Here is a 19,763-nt window from a genome sequence, read left to right on the forward strand (position 1 = left end):
GTAGCGCTGTTCTTCCCAGGTACATATATTTCCACTGTTATATACCCACTGGTAACTAGACTGTGAGTTCCTTGAAAGCAGCATCTATAGTTTATTATCAAGTAACATTTAATTAAAAAGGAAAGAGAAAGAAAGAGAGAGGAAGGAAAGAAGGAAGGGAGGGAGGGAGGGAAAAGAGAAGGGGAAAGAAGGGGAGGGGAGATGGGAGAGGCTGGGAGAGGAGGGAAGAAAAGAAAACAGAAGAAAAAACCCATGTAGCAGGAGCAAGGGCTTGTTACCTCTGCTCCATGTCTTCACTGATAAATCTAAAAGCTGAATCATTTTATCCAGAAGTTCAGCTTCTCAACGTAGCTCAAACTCACCTTGTTTTCAAAGGCTGATTTACAAATATGTAATTTATATTCACTTTACGAAAGGAAAATATGCAATCCCAATTGCCAAAACAGCTGTGTCTCTTATCTAAGATGTCCTTCCTATTTGGCTCTCCTCTGCCTGAATCAAAGAGTATGTACACACTTTGACTTATGCTTGCATTACTTTTGGCAAAGCACCACTTCCTCTAACCACATTACTCCTCGCAATAACCCTTAGACCATGTCTAAACCAATATTTAGGAAATCATCAGCCGAAAGCCTCAAAGGTCAGTGATATTTTGGCATTGTCTTCTATCATGTTCTCTGAAGGGAAATAAATTTCCAGATTAGAGAGGATAAAATTCTTGAGTGATTGGCCTGATAACATTAATATTATATCCCCTTTTTCTGTTGTTTCTTTTCATCCTGTCCAAAGTCAGTATGGAATTGCCTAAAGGACCCAGATGCTTCTTGTTTGGTTTGGATTTTGAGGCTTAGGACCTTACGTCATTGATAAAAGACAGTTGCTTTGACCTATTTCCCTGGCGCTTTTGATGTTGAATTTTCCAGACACTGATAAACAGAGAGTAATATATTTTTATTGCTTTGCTTACATGCCTGGAGTGGAGTCAAACTTTGTTGACCCAGTCATGTAGACAGTTGGAGTAGTGGAAGGGAAAAAACACGTTGGAATTATTTATGAGAAACTCTTCCAGAGTTTGTGCAGGGCTTGAAAAGGAATCATAAAAATGCTGATACAATACACCTTCTCCACAAACACCATGATTAATCCAAATTCCAATTTTTTTTTCCTTCTCAGCTAAAAAATGTTAATAAACTTAAATAGCTTCAAGTTTCCAACTACAAAATCATCCTTTCTTTACACCTCATTTCTTCTCATTTCCCTTTCCTAGATTATTTCATTCTTGTCTGAATAAACCTATTGTTTATTTTTCCTTACATGGCTTTTCTATCTTCCTATAATACTGTCATTAGCATCCATTGAAGTTTAATGTCAGACACAGTTCATCTTGAGATTGCCTCATGCTGAAAAAAGTTATAAATTATTCCCACACTTTCGGGGCACCTGGGTGGCTCAGTCGGTTAAGCGTCTGCCTTCAGTTCAAGTCATGATCCCAGGGTTTTGGGATCAAGCCCTGCTTCAGGTTCCCTGCTTGGCGGGGAGTCTGCTTCTCCCTCTCCCTCTGCAGCTCCCCCTGCCTGTGCACGCTCTCTCTCTCTCTCTCTCTCAATAAGTAAAATCTTTAAAAAAATTTTTTTCCTATACTTTCTCCTATTAATCCCATTTCTAGTATCCTAAGTTCATTAGAAAACAATAAACCACTTGCTTATTAAAACTTTATAAGTAGATCACATTTATTAAAGTAGATCACATAATAGTATAGCATCATCAATGTAATAAATATGAAAATCATAAAGAAACAAAAAATTTTCATTTTTTACCAAGTGCTACCTTAGTTTAATGTTGACTTAGGGTTGAGATTATGAATAGTTTTCCCCGACAATACTGTTATACTGTTTTTACAGAAGGTTATTCAGTGAAAGAATTAGGGCAGCTCTCCAATATACTATATTTATGTAGAGTACAAGTCACAGAAAAAAATAACCAATTTAATAATTTTTTTTTTTTATTCAAGGGTCCAGGATTTATAGCTGCAATGTGGGGTGTCTTCGTGTTTAAGGAAATACAGGTATGTACAAGAAAGCGCAGATTTAGAAACCAGGTGTAGAGCCAGGTAAGAAAGGTATTTCATACTATGTTTGTGTCATTTTCTGAAAACTGTGTGTGACCCCTAAGCCCAGAGCAGAAAACACATGAATGGATTTGACAAACTCAGATGTTCAAAATGTTATCATCCCTAACAAGGAAAGAAAATACTAAAGATATGATAATTATTATGAAACATGTTTCTCTCCACCCCAGCCCCCAGTGGGAAAATGCTTTAGTTGACTTTCTTTTTTCCCTTAAGAGATTTTGGTTACATAATCCACTAAAATATGATAGAGGGAAATTTTATTTAATGTAAAACATGATAGATAAACAAGATGAAAGATTTTTTTATCCTAAAGATTAAAATATCCCTGAGGCAAATGGAATTTGGGAATAGATTTTTCTGTCGGTTCTCATGCCTCCCAAAGGCCTCCATATCAAACCAGCAATTTTATAGGAAAATAGTATGGTAGCAGGTGACTACTACCACTTCCCTTTCAAGTGTAAATGATAGTGATTTAAAACTGCATTTATTAAATAGCTATAGGATGTGTGTGTGTGTGTTTTCATTAAAAAAATTGTTTTAGGGGTGCCTGGCTGGCTCAGTTGGTGGAGCGTGGGACTCTTGATCTCGGTGTTGTGAGTTCTAGGTTGGGTGTAGAGAGTGCTTAAAAACAAAATATTTTTAAAACACTTTTTAATTGTTTTAGAATTTTTCCCATTTACCTTTATTTGAGGAATATATGTGAATGGTATTTTGTAATAGTTTTTACTAAAAATATACATAAATCAAAGACACTCTGTCAAGGTGTCATAGATTGGAATATTTGCTGTCTTCATATGCAGCTGCAGTAACAAATAATTCCTGGTTCTAAAAAGATCTGATGTTCCTAATCTCTGGCAACCAGAAAGCAACCTGTGTACCTGGATAATCCTTAAAATGATTATCCAATTTTAGATTTAAAATACCATTTTATTTATTCTAAGTGAAATGTTTTGATTTAGAAAGCCATAATTTGATAATACAGGATTCTCAAATTTAAAAAATAATAAATTTGTTTAGGAGATATGCACCAAGATCTTAATTTTTGTACTTTTTAAAATACCCAAGACAACTGAAAACATTTATAGACCCATAAATTGCTTCCATACACATTTCTCATTTATTTTAGTCAGGGTTGCTTTCCACAAAAAAATAATTCTATGTCAAAACATGCCATAATCTCTTTGCAAATATTTCATCTGCCTCCCAAAGTATAATGATTGCTATTTAAGAATTGGGTATTTATTATCCAGTATAACATCCTGAAGCCTTAGAAAATCACAAGTTAGCATAGCTTATTTGCAGTTATAGGTAAAAAGCACTAATGAAGAATAGATTTAATGTAAAGGATCTGAAAATTATTTTAGTCACTACTACTTTAAATAATGATACGAACTTAAAAACCCTCTTCCCTAGTTATAAGAATTTGAGAGTGAGAACCCCTAGCCATTGAGCCTAATGGTAATTCCTGAGTCCTCTAAAATGATACTAAATGATAATCAAAGAAAGCTTTTTTTAAAAGACACCTTTAAAAAGATAGCTAAGATCAAATAGAGAAGAATTTTTTTTTAAATAAGCCATGACCAAGTAGGGCTTAATTCAGGAGTGCCAGGAAAGTTCATAATATGCAAATTAATCAGGATAATATAATATTAGGTAAACAGAGAAAAACTATGCGATAATATATATTCAAAAGACATGTGCTGAAATTAAAAACCAGTTGTTTGCTTTTTTTATTTGAGAAAGAGAGAGAGCATAAACAAGGGGGAGAGGGGTAGAGGCAGAGGGAGAAGCAGACTCCCCGCTGAGCAGAGAGACCGATGCGGGGCTCCATCCCAGCACCCTGGGATCATGACCTCAGCCGAAGGCAGATGCTTAACTGACTGAGCCACCCAGGTGCCCTAAAAAACAGTTTTTAATTAAGAGAAAACCTCTTAGAAGTGCTACAAATAGGAGAAAGTGGTCTATCAAAAAACAATAGCAAACACATAGCTAAAGTGAAACCTAAAATTCTCTCAATTACACCTCAATAAAGCTGGAAAAAAAAAAAGGAGCTCTCTGTCAGTTGAAAGTCAGAGATTTCTCCATCACTGTTACTATTCAGTATTTTCTGGAGATCCTAGCCAGTGTGGTAAAATAAAATTAAGAAGGAGAAGTAGATGTAGGAAAGGAAATGAGGAAACTGTCATCTGCATGTAACATTATCTTCTTTAAAAATCTAAGTGAGGGGCGCCTGGGTGGCTCAGTCATTAAGCGTCGGCCTTCGGCTCAGGTCGTGATCCCGGGGTCCTGGGATCGAGCCCCACATCGGGCTCCCTGCTCCGCGGGGAGCCTGCTTCTCCCTCTCCCACTCCCGCTGCTTGTGTTCCCTCTCTTGCTGTGTGTGTCTCTCTCTCTGTCCAGATAAATAAATAAAATCTTTAAAAAAATAAAATCTGAGTGAAACAGCTGAAAATCTTGAGACCCAAATAAGATCATTTGGTAAGGTGCCAAAATATAGGATTAATATAAAATCAATAGCTTTCTAATATGCCACCAATAACCAATTAAAAAGAGGAAAATAGGGTTGCCTGTATGGCTCAGTCGGTTAAGCGTCTGGCTCTTGATTTCAGCTCAAGTCATGATCTCAGGGTCCTAGGATGGAGCTCTGCGTGGGGCTCTGCATTAGGTGGCGGGGATTCTGCACTCTGCTTGAGGATTCTCTGTCTCCCTCTCCCTCTGCTCCTTCCCTTGCTCATGCTCTCTCTCTCTCAAAAAAATAAATAAATCTTTAAAAAAAAAAGGAAAATAAATGCTGTTAAAAACTACAAAAATTATAAAATATAGGAAAATAATCAACAAGGAATTGCTAGATTTATAAAATCATTCACTTTACCACAAAAGTTTACTATAGACCATAAGAAAATATCAGAACAAATGGGGAAGCTCACCACATTCCTGACGGAGCAACTCACCGTTGTTAGTAGGCAGTTGTTTTCCATTACATTCAGTGTGATTCCTACAAAATTCCAATGGAGTTCCATCTGAAATTTTGAGAATGAGTTCTGAAGTTTGGCCAAATATGTATGTAAAAAGAAAGAGAGAGAAGACCAAGCTGGAAGCAAAGAATGACTTTTATTGGCATTCTGGACTTAAAAAGAAACAATTTACAAATCTGTCTGGAAACAAAACTTAAGAAGTATCCAGTGAGACTTATCATTCAGTGCAGGTGCCTAATTACCTCTTAACAGGTGGTTTAAAGGCAAGTTTTAAATGCTTCACATGCCAACTCATTTAAGAGCTATCAACTAAACCCTGAAGCCAAAATCCTATTAGAATTTTTTTTAAGATTTTATTTATTTGAAAGAGAGTGAGAAAGGGGGCCACTAGCACGGGGAGCGGCAGACAGAGGGAGAAGCAGGCTCTCCACCAAGCAGGGAGCCCGACCCTGCACTCGATCCAAGGACCCTGCGATCATGACCTGAGCCAAAGGCAGACGCTTAACCAACTAAGCCACCCGGGCTCCCCCTGTCAGAATCTTTAAAAATTATTTTTCTTAGAAACAAGATAAGACCCTAGAGGAAAACAAAAGCAAAACACGTATCTTTACGACTTTTAGGTCCTGTTAGTTACGTCTTGAAGCAGTACTCGAAGACACATATTTGAAAGTCTACAACCTATAGCAATAAGAATTTAATCTGAGATCCAAGCGCTTTTTGTGCTAAAGAGTTTAATGATTTCAGTTAGTCTTAATGCCATCTGGGCACCAGTTGGAGGCTTTCCACTTCCTATACTCTTTTATGTCTGGTACCTGTTCGTCTTTGGGAAGTTTGCTTTAGAATCTTACTTTTAGCTATTTTAAGCTAGATGTACATTATTATCTTTAGAAACACACTTTAGACACAATGTCTACAGAAATACCAATGCAGGGAATTACAACCACAACAATTTGTAGGTCAGTAGCAACTCCCAGATAAAAAATAAGATGGTCTGTTATCTTAGTAGCTATTTCAAAGATCCAAGTTAAAAACTTTGTGCTTTGGGGAGAATGTTAGCATGATCTTTCTAAGCATTAATATTCACCTTTGACAAAGGGAAACTGTTGCTATTGCCCAAATATAATCGGTCTTTATCTTTAGGAGACTAGGCAGTTTGGACAGATTCTTAACCTCAAAGGGGAAAAATATTTCTCTCTGAGAACATCATTCTTCTGACTACATAGACAATAAAGGAGAGAGCTCAGCAAAGTAGTCACATAATTAGGTTGTATAAAGTGCTGATAATTGTTTGTCTTATTTAAGTCATTGTAGCAATTGTCTAATTCACAAAGGATATTTGGAAATCACCTGATTGTATTCATTCTTTGAGCAAGTATTTGAGTGCCTACTCTCCATCAATACTGGTATCTAGGTAAAGGTTGTAGTCTTTAAAACTGACAAGATGTCAGGGAACCTTAAAGCTTGGCAGGAGAGAGAGAGTGAGTGAGTGAGTGTGTGTTTGTGTGCAGGTATATAAATAAGCTACTCTGTACTTGGCAAAGATTTGTGGTGCTTTCATTTGTGGAACTTGTAAGAGAGTGACTTCTGGTAGTATTGATCCTCACAGTGAATCAGAAAATTCAGTTGGCCCCAGCCCAACTTAAAAGACCTCTCTCTGGTCATCAAATAGAGGTCATTTAATCCATTTTTTCCCAATTCTTTATGAATTTGAAGAAAGAGGATATATGCTTTTTGGAATGTGGGCTATGTATTAATTAATGCCCACTATGTATGTGGGCATTAATCTTAATAAGAGATAAAAATAATATTACATGATTTGACTGTCAGGAGATCTCAGTGTTGTTTTAGAATTTATATCCAAAGTTAGGGAGGTACTGGTCCTGTTTTACTTTGTGATGTTCAAACCTTGCCTTACAGCATCAGGACTTATATTTAAAGAGGGACATAGACAGTGTGGCAACCATTCAGATGTGAACAGCCAGGGAGCTTCAAAGTATTTCATATGAAACATGGTCAAAGGAGCTAAAATACTGATCTGGAAAAAAAAAAAAAAAAGCTTTAAGAACATAAGACAGTTACTTTTTAATGTTTGAGGGTTTATCTTGTGGAAGAGAGATTAGAATCGATCTATCTGTACCCCTGGAGATAGATAGAACTTACAGTAAATAGGGGCACCTGGGTGGCTCAGTCGGTTAAGTGTCTGCCTTCAGCTCAGGTCACAATCCCCAGGGTCCTGGGATCGAGCCCCACATCAGGCTCCCTGCTCGGCATGGAGTCTGCTTCTCCCTCTCCCTCTCCCCACTTGTGCTTTTTTTCTCGTTCTGTCTCTCTCAAATAAATAAATATTTTTTTAAAAAAGAACTTTCAGTAAATAAAATATCTCTACTTAACACAGAAAGGTACTTCTTTGTTAGGGGCACCTGAGTAGCTTAGCCAGTTAGGCATCCAACTCTCAATTTTAGCTCAGGTCATGATCTCAGGGTCGTGAGATGGAGCCTGGTGGTCGGTCAAGCTCTGCACTCAGAATCTTTTTGAGATTCTCTCTCTCCCTCTGCCCCTTCGCCCTCTCTAAAATAAATAATAAATCTTAAAAAAAATAAGATATTTCTTTGTTAATCAAAGATGGACTGGCTACGTTGGGAAGTGGTTGTCAGTGTTTCCCATCTTTAAGACCAGTGCACCTACCCATAGCTGGGCAAGACAAACTTAGTCTCTCTGTTTCTTCCTCACCCTTCAGATCCATCTCTGTCTCTCCATCTGCACCTCATCATCTGTGCCCAGGAAGGCTGTAGTTGCCTCCTTCATTATCTCCTTGCATCCATGGGGACCCCTCCAATCTGTTCACCATCTGCAAGAGAAGGGTGGGCTTTATGAAATGTGAATCCCATCTTTTCACCCTATCTGGCTGCCTGTTTCTTTAATGTCTTCCCATTACTTGGAAAAATAAAACCCCAAAGTCTACATGGCCTATGAGATCCCCATAAGCTCGGGCCATAGCCCTCCAACCTAGTTTTGCTCCACTTAATTCTCAGAGCTGTGGTCACACTGACTTCTTTTCAATCCCTGGCAAGTATCACACTTCATCTTACAACAGAGCTTTGCACATAAAATGCCTTCTTCCTGGAATCCCTACTTGTTTCCCTGCCCAATTAATTGGTACTTACAGTTAGAAGCTTAATTCCTCACCGTCCAAACCAGCCTCACTAAGATTCCTTTGTAACACCCCTCAGAAACAATCGTGGTCATTTCCTTATTAATACCCCTCTCACTTTGTAACATTCTTTTCTGTGATGATTAACTTCTATCTACCATATTATATGATTATCTCAATAAGGGCACATTTTGCTTGCCATTTTAACCCCAGCACATGCTGATGCAAAGTGGGTGCCCACATGTATTTACTAAGTGGGTGAATTAGGAAGGTTCTAATGGGTTTTCAAGAGAATCTGGGTGATAACTTGGAGGGATAGCAAAAGGCACACAGGTGGCTGGAGCAGATGGTTAGTAAGGTCCCTAGCAATTTTGATATTCTGTGCTTTCTGCATATTTGATTCAGATTTTCTTAATTACACTTACCCTTTTTTATCATTCAGGGTCTACAAAACTACCTATTGATGATATTTGCATTTTTCATCATCTTGAGTGGAGCATTATGCACTGCTTTCTCTAAACTCTAACAATCACAAGACCGGCAGATGGCAGCAGTGGGTAAGAGAACCCTGCTACAGGACTCCGAGGGATCATGCTGAGAAGAGAGTTCATTTTCTTAAAGCAAATGGATCTCAACCGGTCTGGGTAAATGATTTTTTTTTCCACAAATGTGAGAATAAAGGAAAACTAAGTTTCGGTCAAGTATAAAAATGGAAAATTCTTCTAATGAACTATTTATGATGGTAGGACTTTACTGGGTGACTAAAATGTCCGCCTTCTTACAGCATTACAGCTGAGAGTGCTCCTTTTACCACAATATGTACTCGGGGTTGCATAAGCAGCAAAACAGTGTGGAGTTCATATACACAAAGAATTTTGTGTATGTGAAAGTTTCCAACATATTACCAAGTTTCCAACATATTACCCTCGTTAATGCAGAGAGGCAGAAAAATGTTGGGGAGAGACCTTACCTTATAATGGAATTAGATTCCAAAGCTATCTAGATCCTTTGCCAGAAAAAGTAAACATCAGAGTCAGTAACTGAATATGAAAAAGGCCATTTCATTTTTTGCCCAAACTTATTTTTACTTCAAATTAATATTGCTCAACTCTACGTCACCCCCTCAAAATGCTTTTGATCATCTCCAGATAAAATCCACCTTCAGAGAACAAAAATTTCCAACCATTGAGAATATGTGTATAATACATATACAGACATATACAGTTACACGTAAATACACACATATATGTCTGTATGATTCCAAACTTGGGAGAAATTCTACAGTTGCTATAGTGAGGGTCTAGATTATTAGAATAAGAATTTGCAGGGACCAAACATTTATTTGTATGTAAAAAATTTTTTTTTCTGAAATATGCTTTTCTAAAATCCCTTTTTAAACTGGAAGTTTTCTTCCACTTTTAACTGGTGGTTTTCATTAGGGAAAAAAAACAATGGACATGTTATTTATATATATATATATTCAAAAGAGACAGAATACCACTAACCCAAATGGGTTTCATCTTCATTGTATGACTTTGAAGAAGTTCCTGAGCCTCCTGTATCAGATTCCTCATCTATAAAATGGACATAATGATAATGATAATATAATGTTATTGTAAGGTTCAAATTAATTAAAATCCGTAACATGCTCATGAGTATCTGGCACTTGGCAAACATTGTATAATTCTTAGCTATAATTGTTATTTACTGTTTGAGCAAGAAAATGTGTCTATAGATTGGAGAATGTTTTGTAAGAGCTACTGCCCTCACCACCAACCTAAACAACAAATTATTATTCATTCCTGTATTTGAGTGCAATTTAAGTAATGATACTGGAGTCTCTATTTCATTATTGAATTCTTTGATTGTAACACCTTACCAAAACTCATTTTAATTTTAACCTGAAATATTAATTATGTTGATAACTTTAAATAAATTGACATGGGGCACGCCTGGGTGTCTCAGTCCATTAAGTGACTGCCTTCGGCTCAAGTCATGATCCTGGAGTCCCTGGATCGAGTCCTGCATCGGGCTCCCCACTCAGCAGGGAGTCTGCTTCTCCCTCTGACCCTCCCCCCCTCACGTGCTCTCTCTCCCTCTCTCATTCTCTCTCTCAAATAAATAAATAAAATCTTAAAAAAAAAACATTGTTAAATAAATTGACATGACACAAAAGCTATTTTGCTAACTTAAATATATTTTCAAATTTCATATTGATAGCATTTAATTATTCTGTAGTTGAGAATGCCAATTTATATGCAAAATTTTAAATGTGAAATAAGGCAATTGCAGAAGAAAAATGAAAAAAAAAATCTTATTACCACTACACAGTTTCTGCTACCACACAATGCTTTTAGTGTTAGTAAGAGGTAAGAGTAGTGTGGGGGGAAAAAAACAAGCTTTTCAAAATGGTTACCATGCAGAAAACTTACTATGTAGAGGTTAGTCTAAACAGGTGATTACCAAATCTCCACTTTCTTTGCTCAATTTAGGAAGTTAACACCTATCTCTCTAGAAGTTTTTTTGTTGTTTTTTAATGGGGATTTTTATTATTATTATTATTCATTTGAGACACAGAGATACAGAGAAAGAGACAGCATGAGCAGGGGGAGAGGCAGAGGGAGAGGGAGAAGCACGCTCCCTGCTGAGCCAGGAGCCGATGCAGGGCTCCATCCCAGGACCCTGGGATCATGACCTGAGCCGAAGGCAGACGCTTAACCATCTGAGCCACCCAGGTGCCCCTCTCTAGAAGTTTTGAGGCTTTGTTTTTCCTGGTCTAGTATGGTCAGATTCTTGGCTTGGCTTTCTGTCTCTATTTATAGAGAAGGTACTACCTTAAGTAGGGAAGTGGTAGCCCAATGAGACTGGCATCCAGATTATGGGAATTGTTTATTATCAAAATAAAAATTCCTAATTTCTCAAAATTCCTAATGAGTTTTATGGAATTATTAAGTGCAGCATTTCCCCAGAGTTACCAAATCTCCATGTATTCCTCTTGTATTCATTTATTTGTACTGAGAATTGCTAACTACTAGACCTATATGTACCAATATTGGTGAGCTGAAGAACACATTGAGTTAAAAAGGCAAATTGTAGAATCATGTGCACAGTATGATACCATTTAGGTAAATTTTTAAGAATCAAAGTAATTTATATTTTTGTCTATAAATACCTATATATGCAAAAAATTAGAAAAATACATATACAAATCTCATAATAATGTTTGCCTCTAGTGGGGATGAATGAGATAAGAATGGCAACACTGGGGTCAATGTAAACTTGAGCCTTATCTATAACACTAATTTTTATAGCAATGAATTCATATATTTGTTCTTTAATATGTGTTAAAGAGTCAATAGCAAAAGAGCTCGGAACATGTGTCTAAATATTAAAGTAATTAAGACTAGCACCTGGGTGGCTCAGTCATTAAGCGTCTGTCTTTGGTTCAGGTCATGGTCCCAGGGTCCTGGGATCGAGCCCCGCATCGGGCTCCCTGCTCAGCAGGAAGCCTGCTTCTCCCTCTCCCACTCCCCCTGCTTGTGTTCCCTCTCACTCTGTCAAATAAATAAATAAAATCTTAAAATAAATAAATAAGTAAGTAAGACTAAGTAAGGAAAATATGGGTGTATTTTATTTTTCTCTTAATTTTTTTAGTACTTTTTAATTTCAAAGCAAGCATGCACACACACATGCACACACAAATAAAAGAGATCAAGGCAAAGTTGAGAAATTTTCCAACTTAAAAGTTTCACCTTCTAAAGATAGAATCTAGAAACTCACTTTTCTAGCCTCCATTGCAGTAGGATGTGTCGTTCCTGATTATGTAGCCTCCAAATAGACAAAAGTAATCTAAAATGACAGAAAACAAATTATGGTAGCCTGAGGCATGAGGGTTAACTGCAAAGAGTATAGGGAACTTTATGGGTTGCTGGAAGTGTTCTGTATCTAGGTTGTAGTGGTGATTACATGAGTGTATATATTTGCTCATAACACTGTCCACCTAAGTGGGAGAATTTTATTGGATGCAAATTATACCTCATTAAAGTTGATTAAAAGTTGATTAAAATAGGCTATATTTGTGTGTGTGTGTGTGTGTTTTAATGAGGACAAATTTCTTTTTTTTCACTGTTTAAGGAATTTTTATTAAAGCAAGAATTTTATAATCCAAATTACGTTTCCTTACACAGTTATCAATTCTGTTATTTAAAACAGGAGTGACATTCTGAGCTATTCCACAGTAAAGAATTACAAAATTAAAGAAAGGAATGCTTTAAATTTTTGTACTTTGCTTAAAAATTCTTTTTCCCAGGGTCTATAAAACATTAATTTGTTTTTATATTTTACTATTTTTTGTGGGGTTTTTTTTTTGTTTTGTTTTTAAATCAATAAGTAATCTAGGACTAGCATTCTGTTTGCTAGACCTGGCATTTGCTCGGTACATAAGGTTCAAAGTTTCCTTTCCTTTATTTATTTATTTTATATTTTGCAATTTTTTTTTTCCATAATGTTTAAGTTTTTCGATGTTTAGATATTTTTCCTCGGTGAAGCACGGGTTTCTTTTCATGGTCCTGATCAATTTTAAACAGTTGGAACACCAGTGGCACTGTTTACTGCTTCCTGGGCAGCCTCTTTAGCTTGGTGGGCTTGTGGAATGGCTACAGCTTCATCAGCTTTAGAATGGAGACTCTGGAGACTCCAGCATATGAAGAAGTTCTGGATTATCAGTCTCCAACAACATGCCAGTGATTTTACCAGCAAAAGTAGGGTGCATGGCTTGAATTAGAGGAAAGAGCCATTCACGGTGAATGAGGCCAAATTTCTGAAACAAGGGTTTTAGGTAGCTCACAGAATATCCAGTAGGACCATGGAATTGACCTTGGAGGCTACATAATCAGGAATGACACATCCTACTGCAAGAAAGAATGCTATATTTTGTGAAATTTTTTTTTTGCATCTTTTGAGATGATCATGTTTTTCTTTTTACCCTGCCAATATGGCAAATTACATTGATTACTTTTCAAATGTTAAACCAATTTTGCATTCCGCTAGTAAACACTACTTGGTCATGATGTGTTTTAGCCTTTCTCTATATTGTTGGATTTAATTCGCTTTTGTGTTCATGATGGATATTGGTCTGTAATATCAGGGTAGTGGCTTTAAAATGTTTGCTAAGAATTGATACTATTCTTCCTTAAATGGTTGGTAGAATTCAAAAGTAAAGCTATCTAGGCCTCATTTTCTTTAACATATATAGGTTGATTCAAGTCATCTATTTCTTCTTGAGTGAATTTTCTCAGTTTTTATCTTTCAAGGAATTTACTCATTTCATGTACATTGAGACATTATTAGCATAATATTATTTATAATATTTCTTCATTCTCCTTTTCATATCTATAGGATCTATAGTGATATCCACTTTCTCATTCCTGATATTGGTAATTTGTTCTCTTTTTATGAACATTCTAGCTAAAAGTTTATCAATTTTATTCCATCTTTTCAACAAATTAGCTCTAGATTTACTTGAGTTTGCCCTGCCCTGTTTTTTGCTTCAATTTCATCGATTTGTGTTCTTCTCTATTATTTATTCTGTTTCTTATAAGTTTTTAACTTGCTCTTATTCTCCACCCCCTTCCTCTTTTTCTAGATCTCCAATTATACATACATATATTCTACCTGCCTTGACCTTCCCAAATTCTTATTTCTATCTACTCAATTCAGGGAGCCTATTGGGCCCTGTGTTCCCCCTTACAGCACTGCAGCCTGCAAACTCTATCTAGGCAGTAAAATTGAAAAATTACAGTGCTCAACCTATTTGTTTCCCCTTCTGACAGGGATCATGGTCATGTCCTGCCTGTGGTCCAGTGTTTCATACATTTTACCCATTTTGTTATTTCTTTAATGTATAAAGATTAACATGGTTCCTGTTACTCCATCTTTACCAGAAGTGGAAATCCTCTGATTAGCATTTTGTTACATTTTAATTTCAATTTCTCTTTTGTCACATTTTCATGAACAGCAACATCAAATAATAATTAGTCATTGTAGTTGGTTGAATATGGCTCCCCAAGAAATATGTCTAAGTCCTAATTTCCAGTACCTGTGAGTATGACCTTATTTGGAAATAGGGTGTTTGCAGATGTAATTAAATTAAGGATCTCAAAATGTGATCATCTTGGATTTAGGATGGACTCAAAATCCGATGACTAGTATCCTTATAAGAGAAAGGAAAGAGATTATTTGATACAGAATCACAGAGAAGAAGGCCACATGAAGATGGAGGCAGAGATTGGAGTGATGTAACTACGACCCAAGGAAGGTCAAGGATTGCGGGAAGCCACTGAAAGCTGGGAGGCAGGCATGGAAAGGGGTTCTCCTTCAGATCTCCTAGAAGGAACCAACCTTGCCAGACTTTTAGCCACTAACTGTGAGTGAATAAATTTCTGTTGTTTTAGGCCATCAAGTTTGTGATAATTTATTGTCCCATCCCTAGGAAACCAATCCAGTGAGCATACAAAATAAGACGCACGAATGCAACCCATAACCTTTAATACTGGCAATACTTCTACTCGGATAAAGATGTTGGCTAAGCTGCAAAGCAAACATAGAATAAGTAGAAAAATTACATGTTGTGGAGGTCTCAGAAAGTGGCTTTTTGTCTAACAGAGTTGAGTATTTCATCTTTAGATAGTACAAGATGGGGCATACCTCTCTTCCTCTATAAAATGAAATAGAATGTCAGGTGATTTTTGTTTGTTTGTTTATTTTTAAGGAAAACAAAACAAAACAAACGACCTGGAATGTTGTATAAAGCATTTTAGGCACACATCTCTGTATAGAAAAAGCAGTAACAGGGATTAAATAAAACGAGTAGGATCTTTTTTTTTTTTTTAAGTTTCTTGATATTGACAGGAAGATTCTTCTTGCAGACAAAGGCCATCAGAGCTAACTTGGTTGTTTTTTTAGCTGCTGAAGTCTTCATGTGGGAATGTATCTCATTTTCTGTTGAAGACAAACTGTCTCTCTGGACCAAAGTTTAACTCCTATCTTTTTAAGCATCCTGAGGAAATGAAAAATAAAATTGAATAGAGAATTTTAATATGTGTGTTGTGACTTACTCATCACTTGTTTACACTGATACTAGAGTAACCTTTATACACTTGACTCACATGATTATGGAGGTTGAGAAATCTGAAGATCTGCAGGTTGGCAATCTGGAGCCCTGGGAGAGCTCATGATAGAGTTACAGTCCACGTCAAACACCTGAGAAGGAGAAGCACTGATGGTGGAAACTGCTGTCTGCATCAGAAGGCCTGAGAACCAGGATAGCCAATACACTAAATTCTACTCTGAGTCCAGGTCCTCCAGAGGCAGGAGAAAACCCCCATTCCAGCTCAAAGACATTCAGGCTGACAGTGCATTCCCTCTTATTCAGCCTTTAATGAATTGGATGAGGCCTCTGAGGGCAATTTGTTTTACTTAATCTACCAATTCAAATGTTAATCTCTTCCAGAAACACTCTCATACACACACCAGGAATAATGTTTAACCAACACCTGGGCACCCTGTGTCCCCATCAAGTTGACACATAAAATTAACCATCACACGTATGGTAAGCCATTTTGTGTAATTAGCTCTTTAACCATAAAAAGGATTTGAGTTTAAACCCTTAAGTACACTGCTTGGTATTACTATTCTGTGAAGATTGTCTTATAATGTGTCTGAGACTATAGTAAAAACATGTTTATTATAAACACACAAAAGAACGTGGAATTCTTGGGAAGTTTTCCTCTGGATTATACCTGGTCTGACAGTAATTAGAATTTCACTTGCTTATATTGAGCAAAGGCTTTGGAGGAGGGGAAGTAAGGAACCTAAAAAAATATGGTTAGAACTTTTTAAAAAACTACGCAGTCTGAAGAAGGAAACTCAATATATTCTCTCCATATACATAATGTATTTCTCAATTGAAACACGACATAAAGCTCTTGAAAGACAAAGTAAGGTAAAAAAAAAAAAAAAAGACTAACTTCTCACTTACTTGAATGGACCCAGCATTATGAGATTGGTGGTCAATTCATTCATGATAAATTTTAAAAATACATAAAATGTTTTATTATGTATAAAATGCCATAAATTTTGAGTGTAAAAACATGTTAAGACTATGTTCAAAAACAGTGTTTATATTTGGTTCAAAATATGATATAGTAAGACAAAGAGGTTTTGGGGGATCTTTGAGGATTAGTTTCATTAAGGCAATTTATGAAATTTGCATGTTGATAGAACATGGATAAGAAGCATTGAAGAGACAATAATAGCCCAACAAATAGAAAAATTGTAATTGAATATGACATTTACTTTATTGAGGCACAATGTATATACAATAAATGCTCACTCTGATAAATTTTTACAGTTAAACATTTGACCTGCCATGACACAAATCAAGTTATAAAGCCTTGCTTCTATCACCCAAGAAATTTCCCTCATGACTCTTTGTGGTCAATTCCCCAGGCCTACACCTTCTACACCACCCCACACCCCGCGCACATCATTTTAGGCAGTCACTGTTCTTCCACCATTATAAATTTTGCTTGCCCTTACCATATATATAATGGAACCATAAAATATGTTTCCTTAGTGTCTGGTTCTTTTCCCTCTGCATAATGTTTTTGAGACTCAGATGTTTTGTTGTATGTCAATAGTTTGTCTCTGTTAATGAGTAGTATTCCATCGCATTTTATGAATATGCCACAATTTGTTTATCCACTCTTCTGTTCATAGACTACGAACACTCCTGCACTAGACTTTCTCTGGATATATGCATGCATTTCTTTTAGACATATACTGAGGAAATAAACTGCTGGGTGGAGGTGAGTGAACATTGAGAAAAGAGGCCCTGATTGATATTCAGGAACTGACTGGCCCAGTACTCTCAGGCCTTGGGGTTCTGTTGAATGGAAGCAACTTCACAGAACATCACCATCAGACAAGGCCACCCTGTGACCAAGATGGATCAAGAGAAAAACAATCATGTCTGAACATAAGACAAAACATAAATACTGTCTGAGCCACAAAATTCTCCTTCTGGATGAGATGCTAATGACATCTATGACCTCTCTCTCGTCTTCCCCCCTCCTAGGTAAGATTTATAAAGACACTCAGTCATAGAATTACCCACTTCCTGAGAGCATCCAATCCAGAACAAAGCCCCACATCCTTAAACCCTCTCCAAAACCACCTAGCAGAGTCTCAATCCTAATTGTAATTACCAATATACACAAAATAGGGAAAGGAGGAAGATGTTAATGACACCACAGGAATCAAATCAGCAAAATACCAAGTGTGGGAAACTGTACGGGACAAATGATGACTTGATTCCTTCAACAAATGCACGTGTGTGTGTGTGCATGTGCACACACGTGTGTACATATGTATTTCTGTACATCTATATAATATATATTTAGCTGCTTATATATACACATGTGTGGAGGTGTACATTCAGAGAGAAAGAGAAGGGTCTATAGATTTATTATATTTTAAGATTTTATTTATTTATTTATTTGAGAGAGGGAGAATGAGAGAGAGAGAGAGCACATGAGAGGGCGAAGGGTCAGAGGGAGAAGCAAACTCCCTGCTGATCAGGGAGCCCAGATGTGGGACTCGATCCAGGGACTCCGGGATCATGACCCGAGCCGAAGGCAGTCGCTTAACCAACTGAGCCACCCAGGTCCCCAGGGTCTATAGATTTAAAACAACTTCATAGTCATGTGAACCAAAAGCAATATCTGGACCTTATTTCAATCCTTATTTCAATAATAAAGCAATTGAAAATTTGAAAACTGTCCAAATTAGTTATCTCGAAGTATGTTTACGTTTGATAATGGTATTTTGGTTACTTTTTTAAAGTGTCCTTTCTTAGAAATTCAAACAGAATTACTTATGAATGAAATCAAATGAGGTCTGGGATTTGTTACAAAATGCTACAGGGGTGGGGTTAGGTGGGTGGGGCTTTTAATAACAAAGTTGGACTTCGTTGATAGTTGCAGGAAGTGGTTGATGGGTGGTGTTATGTTATCATTTGAACATTTGTGTATTTTGAAATTTTCCCTAATAAAAATTAAAAACATTTTTTAAAGTTAATATCCAGTAGACTAAAAATAGCCTGTCATTTACTTATTTGCCTTTCCTTTATTACTTGTTTTAACATTTTTCTGTTGAAGTTATCTCCTAGACGAATTGACATTTTGTACCACAATCCTTTGATCTATTAAAATATAATGTTTTCTTCTGGATTTGCATGCATTCCATATTTAAAAAAAAATGCGGGGCCCCTGGGTGGCTCAGTCTGCCTTCCGTTCAGGTCATGATCCCAGGGTCCTAGGATGGAGCCCCACATCGGGCTCCCTGCTCAGCTGAGAGCCTGCTTCTCCCTCTCCTTCTGCCACTCCCCCTCTTGTGATCTCTCTCTCTTTCTCTGTGTCAAATAAATAAATAAAATCTTAAAATAAATAAATAAATAAATAAATAAATAAATAATGCTCCTCTTTCTAGTTTACCATCTGCCCATCTCCTCAAAAGGAGCTTTTAGTTCAGCTTAAGTACACTCCAGGTCATTTCTTTGATACAATACATGTCTTCACCTTCTTCTTTACAGTCTCACTTTCCTTAAACCCTTCTTGTCTCTCCCCAAAGCTACAAGCATCTTAATCTCAAGATACATTTCTGATTTATCTTTGTAGTTTCACCTCACTGATTTAGGTAGCCAACACAATATTTTTTTTTTAAAGTACACAATGAATGTTTATTGAATGAATTAAAATAAGCTAAATCCCTAAGGCCTTGTTTGATGCTAAAATTATCTTCTATCACATATTTAGGTTTTATATTGAAAGAAGTTTATTTTTTTATCTTATAAAAAATTAAGATACTAAAATTCAAGACCATTTATAATTTCACTGTAACTTCTTTTAATAAGAGCTAGCATCCAGTTAATACAGTAAATAAAATTTACAAAGTTTAACAGGAAACCATTTTAAATCCTCGATCAGAAAGAACAAAAGTAAAACATAGTTTCTGTCATATCTTCCTTAGTTAAAAACATGTCTTATGATTAGAGTAAAAAGAGGAGCCAAATAAAATATTTATACGTTTTAAGGATTGGTTTTTTGTGAGACTCAAGGAATATATTAGTAAAAGATTTTGTTGGCTCTCATAAGAAATTATCCAAGATGATGTTAAAACTAAACAGCCAAGAAAATACAGGCTTTAATTTTCTCTAGATAAAAAAAATTAATATTCCAAGTAATCTCAGAATTAAAAATCTTGTATTTCTTAAAGCTGTAATGAAGTATACATGTTTGTTTGTTTGTTTTGCTTAAGGATCAATACTCTAAGATATGTCTAATGTTTATATACAGTAAACAAAAAGCACTAGGTTTGGTTGCTGGGTTAAGATTCTATATCCTGATATTCTTTGACAATCATGTATATGTCTGTGTTCCTAAAATTT

At 36.3% G+C, this 19,763-nt stretch overlaps 1 protein-coding gene across 9 annotated transcripts in view; it reads left to right on the forward strand.

Moving 5' to 3' along the window:
- Window positions 1-19,763, forward strand: part of TMEM144 (transmembrane protein 144) — a 106,988-nt gene that overhangs the window by 67,613 nt on the left and 19,612 nt on the right. For 5 of the 9 annotated variants that reach the window (XM_027598844.1, XM_027598843.1, XM_027598845.1 and 2 more), the window contains 2 exons: window positions 2,012-2,065; window positions 8,700-10,320. In XM_027598844.1, the coding sequence (XP_027454645.1) occupies window positions 2,012-2,065; window positions 8,700-8,783 (138 nt within the window). In that variant the 3' untranslated portion in view covers window positions 8,784-10,320. Of the gene's footprint in view, window positions 1-2,011; window positions 2,066-8,699; window positions 10,322-19,763 lie in introns of those variants that run through there. The other 4 variants (XR_003520778.1, XR_003520779.1, XM_027598848.1 and 1 more) reach the window with 2 other exon arrangements.

This window comes from Zalophus californianus, chromosome 2 (genome assembly GCF_009762305.2).
Source record: "Zalophus californianus isolate mZalCal1 chromosome 2, mZalCal1.pri.v2, whole genome shotgun sequence".
NCBI lineage: Eukaryota > Metazoa > Chordata > Mammalia > Carnivora > Otariidae > Zalophus > Zalophus californianus.